The sequence below is a fragment of the Chaetodon auriga genome, chromosome 22 (genome assembly GCF_051107435.1).
Source record: "Chaetodon auriga isolate fChaAug3 chromosome 22, fChaAug3.hap1, whole genome shotgun sequence".
NCBI lineage: Eukaryota > Metazoa > Chordata > Actinopteri > Chaetodontiformes > Chaetodontidae > Chaetodon > Chaetodon auriga.
In genome coordinates, this window is record NC_135095.1 from 439317 (window position 1) to 465956 (window position 26640).

General features: G+C 44.6%; 2 protein-coding genes across 4 annotated transcripts in view; one reads left to right on the forward strand and one right to left on the reverse strand.

Moving 5' to 3' along the window:
* cog5 (component of oligomeric golgi complex 5) overlaps positions 1-26640 on the forward strand; it is a 157756-nt gene that overhangs the window by 110834 nt on the left and 20282 nt on the right. For 2 of the 3 annotated variants that reach the window (XM_076721822.1, XM_076721823.1), the window contains 3 exons: positions 12800-12961; positions 18855-18954; positions 19485-19595. In XM_076721822.1, coding sequence (XP_076577937.1) covers positions 12800-12961; positions 18855-18954; positions 19485-19595 — 373 coding nt within the window. Of the gene's footprint in view, positions 1-12799; positions 12966-18854; positions 18955-19484; positions 19596-26640 lie in introns of all 3 variants that reach the window. The other variant, XM_076721821.1, reaches the window with a different exon arrangement.
* Positions 1186-3851, reverse strand: LOC143315088 (uncharacterized). Its single transcript, XM_076722542.1, has 5 exons — positions 2687-3851; positions 2355-2589; positions 2105-2242; positions 1936-2004; positions 1186-1832 (listed from the first exon to the last, which is right to left on the reverse strand). Exons 1-5 carry the CDS (start codon positions 2770-2772, stop codon positions 1539-1541), a joined length of 822 nt encoding a protein of 273 aa, XP_076578657.1. The 5' UTR covers positions 2773-3851; the 3' UTR covers positions 1186-1538.

The following is a 26640-nucleotide window of genomic DNA, read 5'->3' on the forward strand; positions in this document are numbered from 1 at the left end:
CATGCGCTGACCAGCTAGCAGGAGTTTTCCTGGACATTTTCAATCTGTCCCTGCAGCTGTCCATGGTTCCTGAGTGCCTCAAGTCCTCCACCATCATACTGGTGCCTAAGAAGATGTTTGTCACCTGCCTGAATGATTACCGGCCTGTTGCTCTAACCCCGGTAATCATGAAGTGCTTTGAACGGATTCTTCTCAGGTACATCAGAGACTTCATCCCCTCGGACCTAGACAGCTTTCAGTTTGCCTACAGAGGGAATTGGTCTACAGAGGATGCTGTCTACATCACCCTGCACACAGCCCTGACCCATCTGCAGCAGCCCAACACCTATGTCAGGATGCTATTTGCTGACTTCAGCTCAGCTTTTAACACCGTCATCCCAGACAAGCTGGCGCTGAAGCTACACGCGGTGGGTCTCCCTGCGTCACTGTGCCACTGGATTAGAGACTCTCACCAACGGCCTCAGGTGGTGAGAATAGGGAACGCAACATCATCCCCTCTGGTCCTCAGCACGGGCACGCCACAGGGTTGTGTGCTCAGCCCAGCCCTCTTCACCCTGTTCACACATGACTGTGCTGCCATCCACCCCACGAACACAGTCGTGAAGTTCGCGGACGACACTACAGTAGTGGGTCTCATCTCAGACAACAACGAGACCCACTACAGAGAGGAGATTTACCAGCTCACCCAGTGGTGTTCAGCCAACAACCTGGTTCTGAACACAGGGACGACCAAGGAGGTCATTGTGGACTTTAGGAGGTCCAGGAAGACGGATCAAGCCCGTCTCCTCATGGACGGAGAAGTGGTGGAGCCTGTGGACAACATCAAGTTCCTGGGCCTCCACATCACATCTGACCTCTCCTGGTCTATGAACACCTCCCACCTGGTGAGGAAGGCACAACAAAGGCTTTTCTTCCTCAGGAAACTGAAACGGGCTGGACTTTCCTCTCGGCTGCTCGTGAACTTTTACAGGGCCACGATCGAGAGTATACTCTGCCTCAGTGTGACAGTGTGGTATGGCAGCTGCACAGCTAGGGGTGGGAATTGATAAGATTTTATCAATATCAATGCCATTGTTGATTCTGCTTATCAATCCAATTCCTTATCAATTCTCCTAATGATTCCTGAGTAGTTTTTTGAAGGGAGAAAAAGTACTTCTACACAGTCTTCAGCACCAAAAGCAACCATTTTATTTTTTTCCAAAATGTCTGCACAAGACAACATGAACATATTTAATTTAAACAGTGAGATAACAGTGTCTGACTGTAGTAACAGTCAAAAGAAATATGCAAATATTGTTGCTTTAACTTATAAGCTTAAACCAAATGTCAGTCAATAATTAAACACTCCTTTTCTTGGAAATGATATAAAACAGTGACAAGTCCTCTCTTTAGAAAAATAGGCATGTATGCCTAGATAACATTTTGAAAATACTGTACCTGTAAACTTGTCAGAGAGTACACAGAATGAACATCAACAATTCTTATGCAAGAATATGAGCATATCTGCTCTTTCAGGGAGGATTCTTGAGCGCTCCACACTAATGATATCTCCTGCTGTGGAGAACCCTCTCTGATGGAGTGGAGGATGCCTGAGCACACAAATATGCTTGTGCAAAATCATGTGGAAGTGGAAAAGTGTCCCTCTTCTGCCACCACCACAGGACAGGGTCAGATGAGATGGGAATGGCAGGCAGGCTTCTGTACATTCGTATTTCTAAGTCCAGACGCTCATCAATGTTCTGGGTCTCTTGAGGGGCTACCTGCTGCATGTCTTGCTCCTCCTCTGCAAACAGCTCCTCTAAGGCTGTCTTAGGGTGCTTTACAGGTACAGTCTGAAATTAAAAGGATCATAAATGTAAGTTTTAAGTATGTAGTTTGAATTGATAAAAGCTTATTAATATATACCACATGATCATTATAATGAACTGTGCTTACATAGCCTTCCTCTTCGCCTTCCTCTTCATCCACGCCCTCACAGCTTTGCGTGTCTTCTGGCACTGGTAGCTTGAGTAGAAACATATTGTGTGAGTCCCATCCATGGAAGCAGAGTATATAGGCATGAGGCATCACAATGGAAATGTGGCACAGACTGTGATTCAAATACCTCTTCTGCTTCTGTGAGCAACTCTGCTACTGCTGCACTCCTCAGCCTGTCCCAGATTGCATCATTGTTGTCCATTTTCAGCTTGAACCTTGGGTCCATCACCGTCGCCTCCTCCAGGAAATTCTGGATCTCTTTATCCTTAATTTTGGAAACAAAGAAACATTCATGTTCAAAAAATGTGACCACTTTTGCAAGTGTCTGAAATCTGATGTTGATGAAGTATGAATTAATATCAGTCATGGTAGGCTACCTGGTAACGAGTGGACAGATCAGTCCAGATCTTCTCCTTTATGTTTCTTGCAAATGCAGAGTCCCCTGTCTTGATGGAATAGTGACACTCCAACTTCTTCAAAATTGGTAGAATTTGACCACTGGTTGGACTTTTCTCACTCGAAACACAGAGAGTCGATGTGTAAAGCACATGCATCAGCTGGACAAACTCCTCTGCCTTCTTGAAGTCGTCTGACTGTAATTTCTCCATCAGTCTAAAATAGCAAACAATTAGCAATTAACACACAAGTCTTCTTGCATTCTTATAATCCGATAAGCCCTTTTTTAAAAAATGCAAAATATATCCCTTACTTTTCCTTCTCAACCTGCTTCTTTATCCTTGGGTCCATCACTGCAGCCTGAATGGCAGGCAACTGCTCACAAAATCTCTCTATCATCAGATAAAGAGAATTCCACCGTTTTTTTACATCAATAATCAGTGAGTGCTGGGGCAGGTCTGAAAAACAAAATCAGATGCACATCAGTAAGCAAGCACATCACAACAATGAATCATAAACCATCATTATTTGATTTCTTTCATATTACTATATGTAACTGCTTTTTAGAATCAAGTGAAAACAGTAATGCATGGATACTTACTTGCTGCTTCTCAGAGAGGATGACTTTGGCCATGTGCGATTTCCTCATCCACTTGACCACAGCACGTGCCCTTGCTGCCCATTTGGCAACAGTGCTGCATTGATGGATCTTCTGGGCTGCGAGGTTTAAAGTATGTGCGAAGCAGCCATTCTTCACAAAATGCAGCTTCTTCATTGCCACATCCATGTTTGTAGCATTGTCCACTGTTGCTGCCACGACTTTCTCCCAAATGCCAAATTCCTTTATTATTGCCTCGACCTCCTCAGCCACAACCTCACCTGTCTGAGCTTCATAGACTGCCTTAGTCCTCAAGACTTTACCTACGTTCTTGCCCTGCTTTGTATTTGATATAATGGTCCTGGGCAAGGCTTGTCCATCCATCTGTTGTGATGGCTGCCTTTTTCACATCCTTCAGATCTGAGAGCAAGTTATCTCTTTCCACCTGATACCAGGCAGGGATCAGGTGGTTTGTTAGAGCCTCTCTTGATGGGGGTTGATATCGGGGATTTAATGCCCTTGTCATCTCACTGAAAATTATTTTGTAAATGAAACACTACAGTGGTTAGGGCAGAATCAACATGTAACAATATTAACCACCAGAAAAATACGTGCTGTGACGTTACTTATAAACATCTTTACCACCTACCGAAAATTGGGTTGCTCTACAGTAGAGAAAGGGTGTAACCCTTTCACCACGAACTTGGTCACTGCTCTGTGACACTCGTTCATCCTCTCCTCATTCCACTTAGCTCCCTGTGCAGTAAGCGTGAAGGGGGTAATTGAAGCCGAGGTTGAGGGGGCTGCTGTCTGAGGGCTATCTGTGACTGTCTCATCGCCATCATCATTATCTAAAATGCATGAAAAAGGAAAATATAACTGTACGTATATACGTAGCTCGGCTTAAATAATCAAAAACTGCATGCTGCTTGCAGGGTGACAGTGTGCCAAATGCGGGATATATTTAACGTGGATGTTACCGTCGTCGACGGAGATCACAGTGGAGCTTGCAGCTGCAGCAGCAGCAACGTTAGCAGAACTAGCTCGGAGACTGTCGAACACTCGACACTCCTGGAATTTAATTCCATGGCAGGTCGACAGATGTTTTAGCATGTTTGAGGTGTTTGCACCTTTACATGAGATTACAGTTTTGCACTGATTACACACGGCAGTCTTCTCGTCTCTTTTGCCGAAATGGAGCCATGCTTTAGACCTCTTCCTCCACTCCATGCTTCCTCCTGGCTGAAGCAGATGTGCGTCGCAGTGTCCCTGAAGTAACTCATGTGACATAACTCGACACAACGTGACGAGGCGATGTGCCGCCGTGCAGGGATCGTTAGGAAGAATCGATAACATTGGAAGTGTACAATTCCAATGGAATCAATCAATTGGAACCGGTTCCAAGTCGGAACCAATTCTTGATTCCCACCCCTATGCACGGCACAGGAGAGGAAACAACTGGCACGGGTGGTAAAAACTGCACAAGGCATCGTGGTCTGCCCCCTTCCTGACCTGGACTCTGTATATGCAGGAAGAAGAAGAGGGCAAGATCCATTGCCATGGACCCCAGCCACCCGGGCCACAGACTGTTTGTACCGCTTCCATCAGGAAAGCGGTACAGGAACATCCGTACAACCACTAACAGACTGAGGGACAGCTTCTTCCCCAGAGCTGTCAGAACTATCACCCCCTGCAGCACCTCACACACACCTCACCACCCCACAGCAACACCCACACACTCACCCCCCCCCCCCCCCCCGCAGTCACACATGCACATCTACACACACACACACACCCCTTCCCTCGCCGCCTCACACCCACACCCCCTCCCCCCCACTGCCGAACACACATTCCCCCCCATATAGCCACACACAGTCACTCCCACCTATTAGAGGGAGAGACTGTGAGGACACTTCTTTTTGCACACTGCACTTTGATCACCTTCACCTGCACCTTCTGTGTACTTAACATTTAAGTATACACACTGTTTATGTATATTGTATATACGTTTTGAATGTTGCTGACTTTTTATACCTGTGAGTTTATTTTATCTTATTGTGAGTTTATTTTATCTTATTTTATTATCTTTCTTCTACATGGGGGTTGCAATGTAAATCTCGTTGATATGTCCATGCTCAATGACAATAAAAGCAATCTTGAATCTTGAATCTTGAGAATGAGCAGGAGTACATCATGAACTTCGTGGACTGGTGTCAGCAGAACCACCTGATCCTAAACACCAGCAAGACCAGGGAGATGATTATTGATTTCCAAAGGAAACCTTCCCCTCACACACTGGTGAACATCCAGGGCTCAGTCATTGACATGGTGGACTCATTTAAGTACCTGGGTGTTCACCTCAACAATAAACTGGACTGGACAGACAATACTAATGCCCTGTACTGGAAGAGCCAGAGTCACCTACACAAGGTCACACTGTGAGGACCTTGAGCAGTTCCTTCAGCACAAGACTTTTACATCCCCACCGCAGGAACGAGCACTACCGCAGGTCATTCCTGCCCACAGCCACATCCGCCTGTCAATCTCACGCTCCATTCTTCCCTCACTCGTGAACAAGATCCCAAGATACTTAAACTCCTCCACTTGAGGCAGGAACTCTCCCCCAACCCGGAGGGAGCAAGCCACCTTTTTCCGGTCAAGAACCATGGCCTCGGACTTGGAGGTGCTGACTCTCATCCCAGCTGCTTCACACTCGGCTGTGAACCGCCCCAGTGCATGCTGAAAGTCCTGGCTCGAGGGAGCCAACAAGACAACATTGTCCGCAAAAAGCAGAGACGAAATCTGCTGGTTCCCGAACCGAACCCCCTCCGGCCCCTGGCTGCGCCTACAAATTCTATCCATAAAAATAATGAACAGAACCAGTGACAAAGGGCAGCCCTGGTGGAGTCCAACATGCACGGGGAACAGGTCCGACTTACTGCCGGCAATGTGGACCAAGCTCCTGTTCCGGTTGTACAGGGACTGTACAGCCCTCAGCAGAGGGCCTCCAACCCCATACTCCCGGAGCACCTCCCACAGAATGATGCGAGGGACATGGTCAAATGCCTTCTCCAAGTCCACAAAACACGTGTGGACTGGTTGGGCAAACTCCCATGAACCGTCAAGCACCCTGTGGAGGGTATATAGCTGGTCCAGTGTTCCACGGCCAGGACAAAAACCGCATTGTTCCTCCTGAATCTGAAGTTGGACTATCGGCCGGATTCTCCTCTCCAGTACCCTGGAATAGACTTTCCCAGGGAGGCTGAGGAGTGTGATCCCCCGATAGTTGGAACACACCCTCCGGTCCCCCTTTTTAAATAGAGGGACCACCACCTTCAATGAAGGCAATAACCAACATGAACACAACCAAGAAGCGCCTCATTACTGATGATGATATGAGGAAAGCAAATGAATTGAATGATTTTTTTCTTAGGTTTGAAAAACATGACTTCTCGGAGGAATGTAGCAGTGCATTGGATACAATCTCAGCTGATCCATGCTGTGGGATTGTTGTTGACCCACACAAGATTCAGTCGATTTTTAAACAAGTGTGTGCTAAAAAATCCACCGGCCCAGATGTATCTCTGCTCTGCTCTTAAAGGCATGTGCAGAGGAACTAACCCCAGCGTGGTGTCCCATTTTCCAGCAGTCACACACTGTACCTGCTCTCTGGAAAAACTCTGTTACAATTCCAGTTGCTAAGAAATCCTGTCCATCTGAGAACAATGATTTTAGACCCGTGGCCCTGACTTCAATTGTCATGAAATGCTTTGAAAAATACATGGTGTCTCTGCTCAGGGCAGAGGTCAACTCGGCACTTGACCCACTCCAGTTTGCTTACAGGCAGGGCAGGGGTACTGATGATGCCATTAACAGCATCACCCACCTCACTGTTAAGCACTTGGAAGACCCCAAAGCCTATGCATGTATTTTATTTGTTGATTTTAGTTCAGCTTTTAATACACTGCAGCCTCATCTTCTTATTCAAAAACTGAAGCAGATGAGTGTCAGCCCTTTTTTAATTAAGTGGTATTTCTCTTTTTTAAACAATCGAAGTCAGCAGGTCAGAGTCAACAACGTCCTTTCTGAGCCCAGACCCATCAGTACAGGTGCCCCACAGGGTTGTGTCAGCTCCCCAGTCCTTTTTACACTGTACACAAATGAATGCACAAACAGCCACCCTGGGAACTTTGTTTTTAAATTTTCAGACGACACAGCTATCCTCACCTTATTGTACAAAGACACAAGCCCATCAGCCTATTTCTGCGAAATACAAAACTTTGTACAGTGGTGTGATGCAAACCACCTAATTTCAAATGTTACCAAAACTAAGGAGATGGTTCTGGACCCCAGATCAGTGGGGGATCACAGTCCTGTGGTCATACATGACACACATACTCGAACAGGTGTGCTCATACAAGTATCTCGGTGTGCACTTGGGCAACACTTTTCAGCTTCAAAGATCATGTTGTGTTCTCGTCTACAGCAGAGACTTTACTTCTTGCGCCAACTCAGAGTGTATGGTGTGGACCAGAGGATTATGTTTTTATTCTATCAGGCTGTATTGGAAAGTGTGATCAGATATGGCATGTCAGCGTGGTTTGGAAACCTCACTGAACAGTTAAAAACTAAGCTGTCCCGTCTGGTTCACACAGCCATGAAGGTGATGGGTAGAAACGAGTACCAGTCCCTCCAGTCAATTTACGAGCAGTCTGTTCTTCAGCAGGCTCAGAGGATACTGACTGACCCATCACATATCCTGCACTTAGAATTTGAACTCTTGCCCTCTGGCAGACGATACAGAGTTCCCCACTGTAAACTTAACCATTTAAAAATTCATTTGTTCCTACCTCCATTAAACTTTTAAATAGTGCTGTTTGAGGCTGCAGGGATTGTGCAATATTTCCATGGGTTTTTACCACAGGGTATGTGCAATATGTGCAATGTGCAATATGTGTTATGTATTTGTATGTGCAATATCTTGTAATGTGCAATGTTGACTATGTGCAATTCATTATGTTGTTTGTTTTATAACACTGTGGAGGCATGTTGTGCGCAGCATACGAGTCCAAAACAAATTTCCCCATGGTGACAATAAAGTATATCGTATCGTATCGTATCGTATCGTATCGTATCGTATCGTACCCCAGTCTGCCAGTCCAGAGGCACCGTCCCCGACTCCCACGCGATGTTGCAGAGGCGTGTCAACCAAGACAGCCCTGCAACATCCAGTGATGTGAGGTACTCAGGGCAGATCTCATCCACCGCTGTGCCACCGAGGAGCTTGCAAATTACCTCAGTGACTTCAGCCCAGGTGATGGATGAATCGACCTCCGAGTTCCCAGTCTCTGCTTCCTCTACAGAAGACATGACAGTGGGATTGAGGAGATCCTCGAAGTATTCCTTCCACAGTCCAACAATGTCCCCAGTCGAGGTCAACAGCTCCCCTGAGGCGCCGAACGGTTTGCCAGAATTTCTTTGAGGCCGACCGGTAGTCCTCCTCCATGGCCTCCCCGAACTCCTCCCAGACAGAAGTTTTTGCTTCTACAACCGCCCGAGCTGCTGCATGCTTGGCCTGCCGGTACCTGTCCACTGCCTCAGGAGTCCCATGTGCCAACCAGGCCCGATAGGATTCCTTCTTCAGCTTGACGGCATCCCTCACATCCGGTGTCCACCACCGGGTTTGGGGATTGCCGCCACAACAGGCACCGACAACTTTACGGCCACAGCTTCGGACGGCTGCATCAACAATGGAAGTGGAGAATATGGTCCATTCGGGCTTGATGTCTCCAACCTTCCTTGGAATCTGGTCGAAGCTCTCCCGGAGGTGTTAGTTGAAGACCTCCCTGACAGCGGGTTCCGCCAGACGTTCCCAACAGACCCTCACAGTACGTTTGGGTCTGCAAGTCTGTCCTGCTTCCTCCCCTGCCAGCAGATCCAACTCACCGCCAGGTGGTGATCAGTTGACAGCTCAGCCCCTCTCTTCACCGGAGTGTCCAAGACATACCGCCGAAGGTCAGATGATATGACTACAAAGTCGATGGTGGTGTTCGTTATGGACAAACTGTGACTAGCACAGAAATCCAGTGACAGAACACCGCTCGGGTTCAGATCGGGGAGGCCGTTCCTCCCAGTCACACCTCTCCAGGTATCACTGTCGCTACCCACGTGAGCATTGAAGTCCCCCAGCAGAACGATGGAGTCCCCGGTTGGAGCACTTTCCAGTACCTTTCCCAGGGACTCCAAGTAGGCTGGGTACTTTACACTGCTGTTCGAACCCTAGGCCGAAACAACAGTGAGAGACCTATCCCCAACCCGAAGGTGCAGGGAAGCGACCCTCTCGCTCAGCGGGGAGAACTCCAACACATGATGGCTGAGCTGGGGGGGCTATAAGCAAGCCCACACCAGCTCGCTGCCTCTCACCGTGGGCAACTCCAGAGTAGAAGAGAGTCCAGCCTCTCTCAAGGAGTTGGGTTCCAGAGCCCAGACTGTGCATGGAGGTGAGCCCAACTATCTCTAGTCGGTACCGCTCAGCCTCCCGCACTAGCTCTGGCTCTTCCCCCCCCCAGCGAGGTGACATTCCATGTCCCCATAGCCAGAGTCATCATCCAGGGTTTGGGTCATCGGGGCCCCCACCCATGACTGCCACCCATAACACAAGCACCGGCCCCTTCTGATCCTTGCTGCGGGTGGTGGGCCAACAGGAAGGCGGGCCCACCACCCGCAGACCCGGCCACCGGGTGCTCGCCTGTGAGGCTCCAGGGTGGGGCCTCGGTGACGCCAATCCGGGCGACGTAAGCTTCCTTGCTTTCAAAGGGGCTTTTGAACCGCTCTTAGTCTGACCCGTCACCTAGAACCTGTTTGCCTTGACCCTACCATGGCATTAAGCCTCAGACAACATAGCCTCTAGGATCATTCAGGTACTCAAACTCCTCCACCACGGTAAGGTGTTGGTTCAAGGAGTCATGTGCAATCGTCATTTTTAAATGAGTAGTACGTATAAGTAAATAAGTGTGTACGTATATTGTATATATTGTAAATTACCATAGGCATATAGCACATGCAATATTTTCTTGTCTTCTTGTCCTCTGACTTCTTGCACTCTGTCTTGTTGCTGCTGTAACATGTGAATTTCCCCCCATTGTGGGATAAATAAAGTCTATCTTATCTTAAACTGCTGCATTGAAAAAAAAAGCATCTTTAATTTTTCTTTTCCTTTTTTTCAATGAAACGTTGGTAAAGTTTTTATTTTTTAAACTACACTTTAGTCTTGTCTTTTTCATCAATAATATTGCATGTTGACATAGTCATAGTTAGTATTTAATGACGTCAATGCCATTTCTTTGTCTCGTCTTAGTGTCAGATCTAATGATCACTGTGTCATAAACTCTTGCCATGTCTTAGTTGGGTAACTAAGTTGTTGTTGATCAGGCCTATCACCATGGTGCAAACTTGATGATGGAGCTGGAGTCATGCACAGGCATGCAGTCATGGGTGAAGAGTGAGCAGAGAGGGCTCAGCCCACAGCCCTGTGGGACGCTGGTGTTCAGCATCAGGGTGGCGGGGGTGTGGTTGTCTAACCTAACTGACTGGGATCTGTTGGTCAGGAAGTCCAGGGTCCAGTTGCAGAGGGAGGTGCTGATGCTGAGGTCACTGAGTTTGTTGACCAGCTTGGAGGGGATGACTGTATTGAATGCTGAACTGAAGTCAATAAACAGCATCCTGGTGTAGGTGTTGTTGTCCAGGTGCATCAGGGTGGAGTGCAGTGCCGTGGAGATGGCATCGTCTGTTGACCTGTTTGGTCGGTAGGCAAGCTGATGAGGGTCCAGTGTGTGGGAGACAGCATTTGAGGTATGCCAAGACCAGCCTCTCGAAGCACTTAGTGATGATTGGCTGAGTGCGACGGAAGTCATTTAGGCTCACTGCAGGTGACTGCTTCGGTACTGGCACGATGGTGGTGGTCTTGAGGCATGTGGAGACTGCTGCCTCGGCCAGTGACAGGTTGAAGATGTCAGTGAAGACCCCAGCCAGCTGTTCTGTACAGGCCTTGACCACATGGCCAGGTATGCCGTCAGGCCCAGCAGCCTTACAGGTGTTCACCATGCGGAGTGCAGAACGCACATCGTAAGCAGAGAGCTTGATGGGCTGTTCAATCTGGGTGGGAGCAGTTTTGATGCCTGGTTGTTTGTTGTCCCTGTCGAAGAGAGCATAGAAGTTGTTGAGCTCATTGGGGAGGGAGGCATTGCTGGTTGGTGGGGTTGTCTTCTTTGGCTGATAGTCTGTGATGGCCTGGATGCCCTGCCACATGCGACCGGGGTCAGCGTTGTTGTGGAAGTGCTCTTGTAAGGGAAATTTTCTCTGTTGATCGTTGAGAGTTGCTAATTCTCTGAAGAATTATAGACTTGGTGTGATGAATCAGGTCTCTTTAATACATGCAACAAAACAAACAAAAGGACAACTGGTTGTCACATGCACCTGGTGTTGGTAAATCATTCCCCCAAAACAGTGACCATTTGAGGAATGCACTCATCCTGTTTCCTAGGGTTTATATTATACCATAAATTCCTCAGGTACAATTAATTGCACCCTAAATTGCCCCCTTCATCCTGTTTCCCTCATCGAATGTCCTTCTGTCCTCTCCCTCACCTTGAGACAATTTATAGACTGATTCCTGGGATTAGTAGGCAGCGTCACGTTCCTTGAGTGGGAGGCGGACCTTACTGTTCGCTCCTTCTGGCCATACTTTAGCTGTCCTCGTTCTGGTGGGGCAGGAGACATTCTGGTTAAATTTGGGGAGAACAGTCCTCAGGTTTGAGTAGTTGAAGTCTCCAGCAACAATAAAGGCTCCTTCAGTGTGCAGTTTGTTGTTTGTGGATAGCAGCATACAGTCCTTTCATTGCTAGTTCAGCATTAGCACCTGGGAGGATATAAGCTGCAGTTAGCACGGTGGATGTGAACTCTCTAGGCAGATAAAAAGGCCTGCACTTGATCATCAGATATTCCAGATAAGCAGAACAGTGGCTCCCAGTGATAACAGAGTCTGTACACCAAGTTACGAATAGGCTCGAAGCCAGTAGGAAAATAAGAACTATATCACGAATTCTAGTGAGACGCTGAGCCTCGCATTCTGCATGTGCCGCCATCTTATAAAGAGTTTATCACAAGTTATATTTAACAGTGGGACATAACATTTCATTGATATTTGACAAACATTTTGTTACACTGTAACATTCATTATTACATAATGAATTTCTCTAGGGAAGCAAAATATAAAAATTCACTCCTAAGACTCTGAGTGAGACCAACAACCTGCAGAGGATGCACTGATCCAGTTCACTTCAGGTTATTAGCGGATCAGGTATAGGCCAGATAAGACCGATCTGAAATCCTGTTTCTAAGTCACAATCATGATAAATTTGTTACTCATTTATAAAGCTTCTAGAACCATATGATTAATTTTGCACAAGCCTAAACAGAATGCTGGTTTATAAATATCTTTGTGTAGGAAGTGTTGTGTAGTTACAGCCTTCAGTCAGTTACAGAAAAACAACACTTTGTGTCTGATTAGCATCTACAGAAATCCTACTAAGTTTAGGTATTGGAATTGGTATCGGGTGCAATAAATGGGATTGGGGCATCTTATAGTAATGTGATGTATTTTTGGATCTGATTGCTCATTGTGACTGAGAGAAAGAACTGTGAATGTCTTTGTTCAGTGACCATATCCATGCTTGTCATGATGGTTTTTCAAACATTTCTTCTCTGTAAATATTTTTTGACCACATCAATTGTGTATGTTTTTGTATCTGTCTCTTTGTGTGCATGTAGCCCAGAGCAGGCTCTGAAGAACTCTCTGCAGCCGTATGAGGCAGCCTACCTCTCCAAGTCCCTCTCTCGCCTGTTTGATCCAATCAACCTTGTGTTTCCTATGAGCGGCCGTAATCCGCCGTCCAATGATGAGCTGGACAGCATCATCAAGACCATCAGCAGGCAAGTCCATAACAGTTTGTCTAAATTACAGTGACAAAATCATTCATTGTTGCCTCTGCCACTTGTTGGAGACAGTGTGTCAACATGTCTGAATGCTATTGATTTTTCCTACAAAACAATTCAGTTGTAAGATGTGGAAATAAGCAACTGTTTGCCAAATTGATCATACCAACTTAAAAAGCAACGATATGTCAACATGTTCATAGGTTGTATCCACTTCCCCCAAGTGGCCAAAAATCAATTATTGAAGGTTTAAGTACTCAGTATGCTTCAGATAAACTAGCTTGTTCATCCAACCGCATCTAATGCTAAAAGGTTATAGCTGTTTCAGAATGACCACACTACAAGGCAGGGCAAAGGGTGAGATGAATCAGTTAAATGGAGAGACATAACTGGATAATAATATCCTTTAACACTAACTCTAACACCAACACTAACAAATATCAAACCCAGATAATGGCACAGTAACACCAAACCAAGTATGGTACAGAGACACTTCATTCTATTCAAAGACATAGGAAATGTTTTCTTACAGGTATATACAGTAGCAGTCAAAAGTTTGGACACACCTTCTCATTCAGTAGTTTTTCTTTCTTTATTTTTTTTTTTCCATTGTAGATTAATACTGAAGACATCCAGACTATGATGGAGCACATATGGAATTATGTAGTAAAGAAAAAAGTGTTAAACAAACCAGAATATGTTTTATACTTTAGATTCTTCAAAGTAGCCACCATTTGCTTTGATGACAGCTTTCTGCTTGCTATTGTTCTAATCTCTCATAAAAGGACGAAATGCAAATAAAACAGTAAAATAACACCACAGGCTGGTCAGCAGTGTTCTCTCTGGGCGCTCTGCCCATGCGTGTGAAAATGAGATGGAGTAGTGAAACTAACTGCGCAGTTACACCGGTCAATAGCTCAGCAGCCCATTCGTCAATTTTGATGATTAACACCTCTATCAACCAGTCAGAGTCAAGAGATTCTTGGGGCAGCACCCAAATTCACCATAGTAACACCAATGACGCTCCAGAAGGAAGTAACCCCAGAGATTGAATGTTGCATGAAGAGCGCTCCCTCCACTCTAGAAACCCCCTCCTCTTTATGTAAACAACCAGGACCTTCGTGATTGATCTCAAACTAACACAGAGTCGCAGGAGGAGACATTAGCAGCTTTTTTTCGAGCTGGAATATAACTTCGACCACAAAACAGCAAAGGTAAGACATACTTTATAATTTAGCTAAGTTTTTTTCTGCTACTCTTTGGCTGCTAGCTCGCTGAGTTTCCATCGCACGGTGAGGAGGCAGACATCTTTGTGACTCTGGAGACTCTGCTTTCATATATATCATGATATCAGCTTGTGTGGATTGCATGAAGTGGTGAAATGAGCAGACGCTCTAAAGTGGACATATGCTATCATATTTTTGTTACTTGCACATATAATTTATTGCTGTATGAATTATGTTTCGTGTGGGTGGCAATGCTTGGTAGATGCTTTTAGCTGAGTTTCTCCCCGTCATTCTGATATGCTACAAGTTAGGATTGGTGCCTCCTAGTGTGAGTATTGATCATCTGAACTGCGCACATCTCACACTGCCCCCCTGTACAGGGGGTGCTTGTATTGAACAGGTATTTCATACCTGGGATCCAATGTCTTGATCATCTGCCTGAAGCCTTCTTTTTCTAGTGTTAAGCGGGACCATGTCTTTGGCTAGGTGGATAGTGACAGAGTTGTAATCTCGATCCACCGTTTGCTTTTTCTGTCGTAGGGAGTCCCTCCAGCAAATGCGTCTTGAAGTGACATTTGGCTCCATTTTTCTTTTGCTTTTCCCGTGTTACCAGCTGATGTGGAGGGCGCTGATCTTAGCTTCACACATTTTTGATATTCCAAGACATGCTTGCGGATAAGGTGGTGGAGCAAATTGCTCGTGTTGCCGCCTCCGGTGACAGCTTCAGCCCAACAACACTTGCTCTTTTTTTTTTTGAAAACCAGAAAAACAACAGGCAGAGCTCCTCTTTTTGGTACAAGTTCTTCCGTGTCATCATGTTCTACTAGTTCTACAGCTTCAATTTCGGAACTTTCAATGTCTATCCCATCCATCTTCACCGTAACGTAACACCAGAGCACTACAGTTTACTCTTACCACACCTCGCACAATGCGTGTTTAGAAGCGTAACATTGAAAAGGTTCCCTGAAACAGTGTCGCGTAGCACAGCATTCCGCATGTTGTGTAATGAAATACACTGGTATGGCGGTATATTAAAAATTCATATCATAACAAAAATATACACCATATTCGGTGTGAACCTGTATACCACCCAGCACTAACTCCAACCATTCCAACCATTCCAGGTGACTACGCAAAGCAAAGCTGACATCAAAGTAAATGGTGACTAATTTGAAGAATTTGGTGATTATCCTGCAACTATCCTGCCAACACAGAACTGCAAAAAACAAGAAAACAAAACAATTAATGTGCTTTTATTTTGAAGGGGATTTTTTTATGCAGCGGAGTGTCGTCTATTTGTGTCAGGGTTTCTTGTTAAGGGGTGATGGTGGGTCCTGAAGCCATACCAGTTGAGAAACACTGCTCTAGTGGGACCTGTGTTCACAGCCCAGCACCATGCAGCTTGATTAGCATTCACCAGAGAACATCAGAATTGGCAGGTCCGCCACTGGCACCCTGTTCTTTTCACAGATGAGAGCAGGTTCACATTGACCACATGCGACAGGCGGCAAAGATCAATGCTTCTTGTGGCCAGTTCCTGGATGACAAAGGCATTGATGTCATTGATTGGCCTAATTTCAAGATGGCGGCACATGCACAATGTGAGGCTCAGTGTCTCACTAGAATTCACGATATAGTTGTTGTTTTCCTACAAGTTTCAAGTCTGTTCACTCATTACAGCTTTGTGAACACTTCCTACACCAGACAGCAATTTTTGGATTTAAGATTTCGATGCACAAGCAGTGTATTTGCTGAGCTTAAGCTCCCCCAGGAGATCACCAGGACAGCAAGACCGAGCAACTCAGCTACGTCGTCCGGAAGTGACCATTGGCAGCATTGAGATCCAGTGTTTCCTCTACATTCATTTAGGAGTGGTGGGCTGCCATTCCTAAATCCTAGCCACCACTCCTTCAAATTTCTTTCTTTATTAATGCATTTTTTTTTATTGTCGCAAATACACCACCGCTGCATGTCTCCAGCTTCACAGCAGAGTCCGACGGTCAGAGAGTCAGAGGAGTATTGTCTTGGAAAATAGGGCAGCGACTTACCGGAGAAAAGGTAGACTTATTAGCTAAGTCAAATAGACATTCGCAAAATATTGATAGTCAGCTAACGTTACGTAACATATCGGTAGCTTAAGTTAATTTGGCCCGGTGCCAACTCATGCTATGTTTACACAGGGAAAACGCATATGTTTTCATGCAGTTTGGCCTCTTGTTTACACGCAAACAGAGTTTTTTCAATAAGTTTGTTCAATAAATAGTTTGTAAAAGTAAAATCTGCGGTCAAGTGTCATTTGTTTATGCCACCATAGCTCCCCGGAGAGCCTGCCCCCGCTGCTGAAAAAAATCCTAGAGGAAACACTGAGATCGTAAACGAAGGAAAGGGAAGCGCGGAGGTCTACGGACTAAGCTACGGCTAGCACCGCACCTGCTACCGCTACCCAGTAACTTCCCCGCCAATGTTCGTCTTTGGTCTTTTTTTACGACTTCAGATCACATCACAGAGGATGTTTATGGACTGCAATGTCATGATTTTCAGTGAAACATGGCTTAACAACAGCATCTCAGACAACGTGATAGAGCTGCAAGGACACTGCGTCTTTAGAGCACACAAAATGGCAGAGCACTCCCCCCACCTGGGACAGTCTGATCACCTCTCATCCTACTCCCCAAGTACACACCACTCATCAAATGTGTGAAGCTGTCAGAGAGGACTGGTAAAGTATGGCCAGAGAGAGTGGATGCGACATTCCAGCACCAGTTCCAACACAGAGACTGGAGTTCGCCACCCGGGCCACGCTGGACTCAGGATCCATTGACATGGACTCATATGCCTCCTCTGTTCTGGATTACAGTAATGCATGTGTTGACAACGTCACCACCCACGAACAGATAAGAACTTTCCCCAACCAGAAGCCTTGGATGAACAGTAAGGTCCGCCTCCTACTCAAGGAATGTGACGCTGCCTTCAGATCTGGCGACATAGCGGCCTACAGCTTATCCAGAGCTAACCTGAGGAGGGGCATCAGGGAAGCTAAACATGCTCACAAGCTACGGATTGAGGAGCACTTCCATTACAACGCCGATCTCCACCACGTGGCAGGGCATCCAGGCATCACAGACTATCAGTTAAAAAAGACAGCCCCACCAACCAGCATGAGCTCAACAACTTCTGTGCTCACTTCGACAAGGACAACAAACAACCAACCATCAAAACTGCTCCCCACCCAGATGAACAGCCCTTCACGCTCTCCACCTATGACGTGCGTTCTGCACTCAGCAGGGTGAAAGTCCGTAAGGCTGCTGGCCCTGACGGCATACCCAGCCGTGTGCTCAAGGCCTGTGCAGAACAGCTGGCTGGCCTCTTCACTGATATCTTCAACCTGTCACTGGCCAAGGCAGCAGTCCTCACATGCCTCAAGACCAAGTTAACCTGGCTCGTCAGATCCTAGTAAACTTCTACTGCTGCACCATATTTTATATTTTATATACACTGTATACCTCATTGTTCACTTGTACTTTTTACTTTTACTGCACTGCCGCTTACTACCTGTTGCACGTCACCTGTTTACATACCATGTTGCACATGTTTTTATGGTTTCATGGAAACTACTTGCACTACCTGCACCTATCTCATACTGTTTATACCTCATGCCACTTACTTACTTACTTAGTACTTACATGTATTTATGTTTTTTTCGTTGTCTCTGTTGTCTCTGTTGCACTCTGATGATGATAACAGTAAAGTTTAATCTAATCTAATCCAATCACATTGCCCTGACCTAGATCCAGTTGAGCACCCATGGGACATTCTGAACGTTTAAGCACCACGACAGACTGTCCAGGAGCTCATTGATGCCCTGGATTCAAGCCTGGGAGGACATTCCCCAGGACACTATATGTCATCTCATTAGGAGCATGCCCAGACAATGTCGGGAGTGCACACAGGCATGTGGCCATATACACTACTGAGTCACATCATGAGTTGCCATGCTGACATTCATGCAAGTTGGATCAGCTTGTGATCATTCATTGTGATCATTGTGATGATTCAATTTTTTACTTTGATTTTCGGTGTGATTTTGAATTCTGCCCTCAATGGGTTGATGATTTTGGTTTTCATTGACCGTTGTTACATCATTTTGTTCTCAGCAAATTATGCAATATCCATCAGTAAAAATTTTCAACATGAATAATTTGTTCATCTTGATCCGATGTGTGATTTCAGTGTTCCCTTATTTTTTTTTGAGCAGTGTATATATACACATATACTATTAGTAAGTAGTCAGCAAGCAACCTTTCTGCATTAACATTGAAATCAGCAAGTTACAAGTCACGTCAAGTTTCTGATATTAGTAATTAGTACAGTATCTCTCATCTGTAATAATTAATTCAATATGTTTTGATCTTTCTCACTCTGTCATTGTGATCTAACCATAATAAGGGATTGCCAGTCTCTTCCTAACCCACTGATACATGCATATTTGGTATTCATATTTAGAAAGCACATGAAATGAATCACTATTGAAAACATTATGCACCTAAACTACAGTTTAACTACAAACGTACTACAGCTTGCATTTCATCATTAACGAGGTTAAAGTGTTTTAATGGAATGGAAAATCTGTCTTATTTATTTTTTATTTGTTTATTTGTTTACAGTGAGCTGAATGTTGCATCAGTAGATCCAAACCTATCTCTGGCTGTGGCAAAGAATGCTGCCAAGACTGTACAACTCTTCTGTGTCAAGTCAGAACAGCTGGTGTGTACAGTGGAGTGAGTGAGTGAGTGAGTGAGTGAGTGCGTGAGTGCATGCGTGCGTGCGTGTGAGTGAGCATGCATGTGTTGTCATTTTTGTCTCTATCTTGACACACACAATGAAATACATGCAAATGTTCAACTGCCCTAAATTACTCTAATTTTCTGTTCATACTGTTATTTTGGGTGTCTATCAGAAAACCTGGCGAGTTTAGGCTTTTAGGCAAGGACAAAACAGTGAAGGAGGTGTGCGCTAGATTTATTATACAAGACAAAGTGAGAGCTTCATTGCGAAATAGAATGCAGTTAAGCAATTATTGAAGATTGTCTTGTTTTCAGAATCACTGGAAGCCAAAATCATAATTGGAAAAAACATCAATCACAAATTGGATAGACCAACAGTATAACATAAAACAACAGTGATTTAGTACAGATGGTTCTGCTGTGTATATCCTGTCAATATGCCATGCTCTGCCTCCTTCTGTGTCTGTCTGTCCAGCTTTATTCGTCAGTCACACCTCCTTCTGTCTGCAGTTGTGTACTCAGGGTGACGCCAGTCAGGTCATTGGTCCATTAACAGAGGGCCAGAGGAGGAACATTGCTGTGGTCAACTCCCTCTACCATCTGCAGCAGGCCATCTCCAAGGTAGGAGGCTTTTTTTTTATTAATAAGATAAGATAAGATAAGATATAACTTTTTTGATCCCACACCAGGGAAACAAAGATGTTACAGGCAGCAATAATAGCAAGAATAAAAAGGAGATGGAGAAAAGGAACAAAATAGACAACAAAAAGGGCTACAAGATAAAATCAACGGATACAAAAACAATATAAAAATAATATTGCCAGTGGAAAATTTTTCAATTGCGCATGGTAAGAACCCCTGTACAGAAAGTACTGGACTAGCTTTTTGTATAAAGGGCCCAAATCTCAGGGACTCCATCCAGAGTCCCTTAGTTCCTTCAAAATCCTATCCTTTGTAGAAGTGTGAAGAAGAACTTAACCTCAAATTTATAATCCATCCAGTCAGTTGGAAAATGGTTATCCCTCCTGTGCTCTGTCCTCTTGAATATAGATTTTTCTAAATCGTCCTTTTTTAAGATGTCAGGCTCCTCACATTCTCTGAGTTGGCTTGAGGTCGTAGAGATGTTGGAAGAAGAACCATGTTCCCTCCTTTTTTGGCTGTTTTATACTCTTCTCTCTTGATCTCTCCTCTCCACTGCACATGTCCTTATCTGGTAATTTTCCACTAAGCTTTTGGCCCCTGTCATGGTTTTGTACAGCCCCCTAGTCACAGCCTGTGTGAGTTCCTCATTTAGGTGCATATGTGACTTCCTCTTTTTTTGTGTTGCTGAGTGGAACATTACTTTGTTTGATTCCACACCCAAGATTATGCATTGTTTTTCATTAACTTAAATTGTGTGTATTACAGTATCATACTAGGACTGGGTAAAAAAAGTTCTTTTACTCACAGTTCATGTGTGTTAGGGGAGTAGGGATCAAAATACATAAGCACAGTAGAAAAAATATGTAATATGTAATATAGACAGATAGATCTATCTATCTATCTATCTATCTATCTATCTATCTATCTATCTATCTTTTGTGGCGTCATGGGCTGTGATCACTCAACTTGTGCATGATTTAACGTTAAACATCATATTTCCCGTATTTTCCAGTATAATAACATCATAGTTTCAGTGTAATAAGACCTTTTCATTTCAAGTGTAATAAGACCTTTATAGTTCCAATGTAATTGCCTTTAACATAATGCCTTTAACATAAAAAGCCGACAACATCGGCCACAGTCTTAATGTCCAAACCCTGGATGTTCACCAGTGTAGTCTGTGGCACCTTCCTGCGGAAGTCTATTGCCATCTCCTTTGTCTTGCTGGCATTTATGTACAGGTGGTTCAGTTAACACCATTCCACAAAATTGAACATGACCTCCCTGGATTCCAATTGGTTTCCCTGTGATACCTGCACAACAATTGCTATTTCATCAGAGAATGGATCAGATTAAGTTTAACCTTTATTTAACCAGATGAGTTCCACTGAGATAACTAAATATTTCCTTCTTCAAAGGAGCCCTGGCCAATATAGCAGCAATAAAATGTTGCAGACAATGTTCACGCAAACATTAAAAACACATAAAACATACATTATCAACTCACAGAATCACATACCTACCCAGAGATTCCACTAGACATAGCTGCATCACATTCTGACTGTGATGCAGTTTTGTTCTGTCCTTCACACAGCTTCATGCCCCATCAAGAGCATTTCAGAAGTAGAACATTTTGCCTGCCTGGTTTTGTTGATCTGCTCAGATTTTCTTGATTTGGTCATTTTTGCCTTGATGTCGGTGCCTCTACCATGGGTATGTAATTGAATTATTGATGTTTTTTTGTCTGTTTTAATTGTGTTTGATTATTTTAATTTTGATAATTTTGCACTACCCATCTCAAAATATTAGAATATTTCATTTCAAGTTTGAGTAAATCACTGTTTCAGCAGTATGAATATCCTGAATCTGTCAGTCAGGTTCAGTACACACTACCACAATCATGGGGACAACTGCTGACTTGACAGTTGTCCAGAACACTCATTGACACCATCCACAAGCAGGGTAAGCCACAAAAGATCATTGCTGAAAGGGCTGGCTGTTCACAGAGTGCTGTATCAAAGCATTTTCATGGAGTTGACTGGAAGGGCGGTAGTATGGTAGGAAAAAGTGCACAAGCAACAGGAATGACCGCATCCTTGATGGGATTGTCAAGCAAAGATGATTGAAGAATGTTGGGGAGCTTCACACGGAATGGACTCAAGCTGGAGTCAGTGCATAAAGAGCCACCATACACAGACGTGTCCTTGAAATGGGCTACAAGTGTTGCATTCTTAGTGTCAAGCCACTAATGAACCAGAGACGTCAGAACCATCTTACCTGGGCTAGGGAGAAGAACTGAACCATTGCTCAGTGGTCCGAAGTCCTCTTTCCAGGTTAAAGTAAATTTTCCATTTCATTTGGAAATCAAGGTCCCAGAGTCTGGAGGAAGAGCAGAGAGGCACAGAATCCAAGTTGCCTGAAGTCCAGTGTGAAGTGTCCACAGTCAGTGATGCCTTGGGATGCCATGACTTCTCTGTATTATAAACCCTTTTTTATCTTACGAAATATTCTAATTTTGAGATACTGGATTATTGATTTTCATGAGCTGTAAGCTACAATTATCAAAATTTAAAAAAAAAAAAAAAAGCCTTGAAATATTTCAGTTTATGAGCAATAAAACTAAACTATGAATATTTCACAGTTTGAATTAAAATTACACGAAAACATGAACTTTTCCATGACATTCTAATGTTTTTAGATGCACCTGTACTATTGGGAGTCGGCACAGGGTGTTTTATTTTAAAAATTGACTGGATTCTCATTGCCATTCCCCTTCCTGCCTGGCACAATCTGCTCTGATGATGTGGATTCCATAAAATTACAATTTGTCATTTGGCTGATGCTTTTATCCAAAGCAACGTACATATGAGATTTTCGTATATCACAAAAAAGGTTCTGGACAGGAGAGGACAAAAAGAGTAAGTGCCATAACTACTAATTTCTGGTAGGTGCTATGAGGCAGTGCTACTAAGTAATGCATAGAGTGCATAGAGTGAATGGAGAGCATTTTTGTTGTTTTTATGAAAGAAGGTGTTCAGTAAAGAGCTTGGTCTTTAGCCTTTTCCTAAAGATCAAGAGGGACTCTGAAGATACAGATGAATAGAGTTTGGTAATTCGTTCCATCACCGGGGAACCACAGAAGAAAAGAGTCTAGCTAGAGACTTAGGGCCTTTTTGAGCTGGCAACACCAGGCTCCATTCCTGGGCAGAGCGTAGTGAGTGTGAGGGAGCATAAACCTGAACAAGGGAGTTCAGGTAGGTTGGAGTGGTTTGGGTGGCAGTTTTGTCAACAAGCATCAAGGACTTATACTTGATGTGGGTAGCAACGGGGAGCCAGTGGAGGGATATGAACAGCGGTGTGACGTGCTCATTTGGGTTGGTTGAAGACCAGGCAAGCTGCCACATTCTGTATCATCTGCAAGGGTTTTAGCGAGCATGCTGGGAACCCTGCCAGTAAGGAATTACAATAGTCGAGGCGTGATAGTACCAGCACTTGCAATAGTAGTTGTGTTGCATGCTCAAACAGGCAGGGTCTGATCTTCCTGAGGTTGTAAAGGGCAAATCGGCATGACCAAGCAACAGAGGCCAGATGCTCTTTAAAAGTTAGTTGGTCATTGTTACAGCCGCCACCATTTTTGTGTGTGTTTGGGTGTGTGTTCTTGTGCCCTGCGTGTATGTGAGTGGAAACAGAACTTCTCCTCCGGAAGAGGATGGCGATTGGGGAGGAGCCAGCCCATGTCCAATCCCCTGCAAGCAGTTATCTCCTGCCGGCTACAAGAGATGTCTCAGCCTGGCAGTGTGTGGCTGGCATCTCTGATGACCAGTCCTTCGCACAAGAGAGAATCATTTGTGACCGATTTGTCAGAGCTCTGCTCCTTGCATCGTTGTGGTAACTAGACTCGAATTGAGCTAGGTTTAGACAGGACTGATTTTCACACACACCCTTAGTTATATTGTTTGTTAGCCTCAGTAGGCTTAGGGGTGCTATTTCTGTTGTATTTTGGTTCTCGTTTTCTATCTGAACTGTAGGCCTCATTTAGGAGGACTTTATTTCCATTTTGTTTTGTTTGTGATTCAGGTAATCTCTCGTTTTTGAGAGATCTTGTTTGGTTATGATTATTTCATTTGTTTGAAAAGCACCCAATTGCCCTTTTAGTTGTCTTGGAATTGTCTTTTGTACACAAACAATTTAAAATTACTTGGGTTTAAATAAATAACAATTTCAATCATTTACATCTGGTTGAGAACATTTACATCTGGTTCCCTACCCCTAGCGAGCTGGGTCGTAACAGTCATCAATCATGACATCCTAGTTTCTGGCAGTTTGCGGGAGTGAGCAGAGCTGAGTCGAGCTGGATACTGATCTGTTGTATAGAGGGACTGGTTCGGATGAAGGAGCTCAGTCTTTGACAGGTTAGGCTGAAGGTGACACTCCATCCATATTGAGATATCAGCGAAGCATGCCAATATCCATGCTGAGACTGTGGGGTCGTCTGGTGGGAATGAAAGGAGGAGTTGGGTATCATCAGCATATGAATCATATGAGAAACCATGTGAGCAGATGACTGCACCAAGTGCAGTGGTATATATTGAAAAGAGAGAGTGTCTCTGTTCACATCTCTCTCATTCACAGGGAGTGAGGAGAAAACACAGTGAGGAGGCATGGTTGCTGAGACCTCATGGGAGAGTTGAGCCAGTGGGAGGGATGGGAGTTCTCGTCTGAAGGAGACCGTTTGCGGCGGAGTGTGAGGATGCTCTGGTAAGGATACAGAGAATTGAATAAAGAAGTGATCTAATACTTTTAAGGGGGTGACAGTTAGCCATGCAGCAGTTTTGAATTGCAATTAAGTCAAGAGTATTGCCCACTTTGTGTGTGGGAGCGGTGGAGACCTGTTTGAGGTTGAATGAGGACAGCAGTGAAAGGAAGTCAACCTCATGAGGTTTGTTAAGGTGGATATTCATGTCATCCATGACAATCAGTGGGGTGTCATCTTCAGGAATGGCTGAGAGTAGCATGTCCAGTTTGGCTATAAAGTTCTCCAGTAGCCCAGGTAGGCAATAGAAGACAAATATTTACATCTTAATGGGAGCAGTAACCATGATTGCATGACATTCAAAGGAAGAGTTATTGCTTGGAGGTGGTGAATTTCCAGTTTTGGAAATGAGTGCGCCTGTGCCACCTCCACATCCATCAGGATGAGTTGTGTGGGAGAAAGTAGAGTCAGCTGAGAACACAGCTGGTGTGGCTGTGTTTTCTGGACGGATCCAGGTTTCGGTCAGGGTTAGAACCTGAATTTGATGTAGATTTGCAAGTGCTTGGATAAATTCTGTTTTGTTTACAGCAGACTGGCAATTCCACAGGCCAAAGGAAAAAGCAGAGGGAGTCGCTGAAGTTTTTCTGAGTGAGTAATGGTTCTCAGGTTTGCGTTGCCTTTTATGCCCAATGTGTTTTTTTCATGTCCTGGATGACCGAGATATATTGGTCGCAAATGGTGTGTGTGCACAGGAAGGCGTCCAGTGTAAGAGTAGTGGTGGTTACCTGTGTCCCTGCTCAGTGGACTCGCGCAAGTAGACTCGCAGGTCTTTCCCCAAAAGGGTCTTCACACAAAAGGCTAAAGGCAAAAGGCTTCCGCTGACACTTCAGCGCAGCCTGTGTGTTAAATATAGGTGCCACAGCTGTGCCCCGTCACAGCTCATCACCAGGGCTGAACCCACCCCTTAAAGATTTTGCCGACAAGCAACAAATAGAGGGCGTGACCCACGTTAGCCAACCCTACTGTTAAAACTCAGAGAGTGAGAGCGAGTGCTCCGTGATGACAACAACAGCAACAACAACATCACCACCAAAGCCTGCTAACAGCCTAGATCCTAATTTAAACCAGAAATAACAACATAAAACACTTACTGATCAATAACTCCTATCTTCCACAACCTGGCTTGTTAAAAATAGACTTAAGCTTATATTCTCTGCGGAACAGAGTGAAGCTGTGTCCTCCATTAAACATTAATACATACATTCATCTCTCCTTCAACTTCAAAATGCCTTAAATTCAGTATTTTTTTTATTTCCACTCTTTTGTGCATTAAAATGTAGTCATACTGATGACACTATAGCATGTGAAACTAATTTAAAAAAGGCTTTCACAAATACCATCAGAAATACCATCTCCTACATTCTTTTTTCTTGTCAAAACCTAGAGCCTACATTCCCCACAATGCATCTTGACTGACAACTCAAAGTAAATTGATTTGAGGACATTCATCAGAATATCCACAGCTCCCCCTGGAACCACAAAATGCTAACAAAACTTTTTTTTTTTTTTCCATATGCACTTTACCATTTGGCATTTTAAATTTTATGTTTTCCATTTGCAATTTCACATTTGACATTTGGACTTTCAAGCTGGAACAGCAGCAGTTGACAGGTTGAACTGCCTGAACTGACACAGGAAGTACATCCTCTGTTGCACCTTCTTGATGATTGAGGCTATGTTTGAAGTTCACCTTAGGTTCAGGGAGATAATAGATCCCAGAAATCTGGCTGCGCCAGAGGACCAACTCTTTGGACTCCCATCTGTACAGACAGGTCTCCTGAGGTACAGTCGTTGGTGTAAGGTAGAAGAGCAGGGTGGAGAGCACACATCCCTGGGGGCGCTCCAGTGCTGATGGTCTGGGTGCTGGATGTGAATTTTCCCATCCTCACCTGCTGCTTCCTGTTTGTCAGCAAGTTTGTGACCACTGACAGGTGGAGGTTGACCAGTGAGCTGAGTTACATTTGTGTGAAGGATGTCTGGAATAATCTTGTGTTTAAACACAGAGCTGAAGTCCACAGACAGGATCTTGTATATGTCCCTGGGTGGTCAAGGTGTTGCAGGATGTTGTTCAGTCCCATGATGACTGCGTCTTCCACCATCCTGTTTGCCTTGTTTGGCAAATTGCAGGGGGTCCAGCCAGTCCTGTGATGTCTATCAGCTGGGTCAACACCAGTCTCTTAAAGGACTTCATGACCACAGATGTTTGCATTA

Coding starts and splice junctions, on each gene's coding strand:
- LOC143315088 (XM_076722542.1), bottom strand. CDS start 2,772: ATGATAGAGAGATTTTGTGAGCAGTTGCCTGCCATTCAGGCTGCAGTG. Junction 2,590..2,686: donor AAGCAGGTTGAGAAGGAAAA/GTAAGGGATATA, acceptor TTGCTATTTTAG/ACTGATGGAGAAATTACAGT. Junction 1,833..1,935: donor AAGGCGAAGAGGAAGGCTAT/GTAAGCACAGTT, acceptor TTTTAATTTCAG/ACTGTACCTGTAAAGCACCC.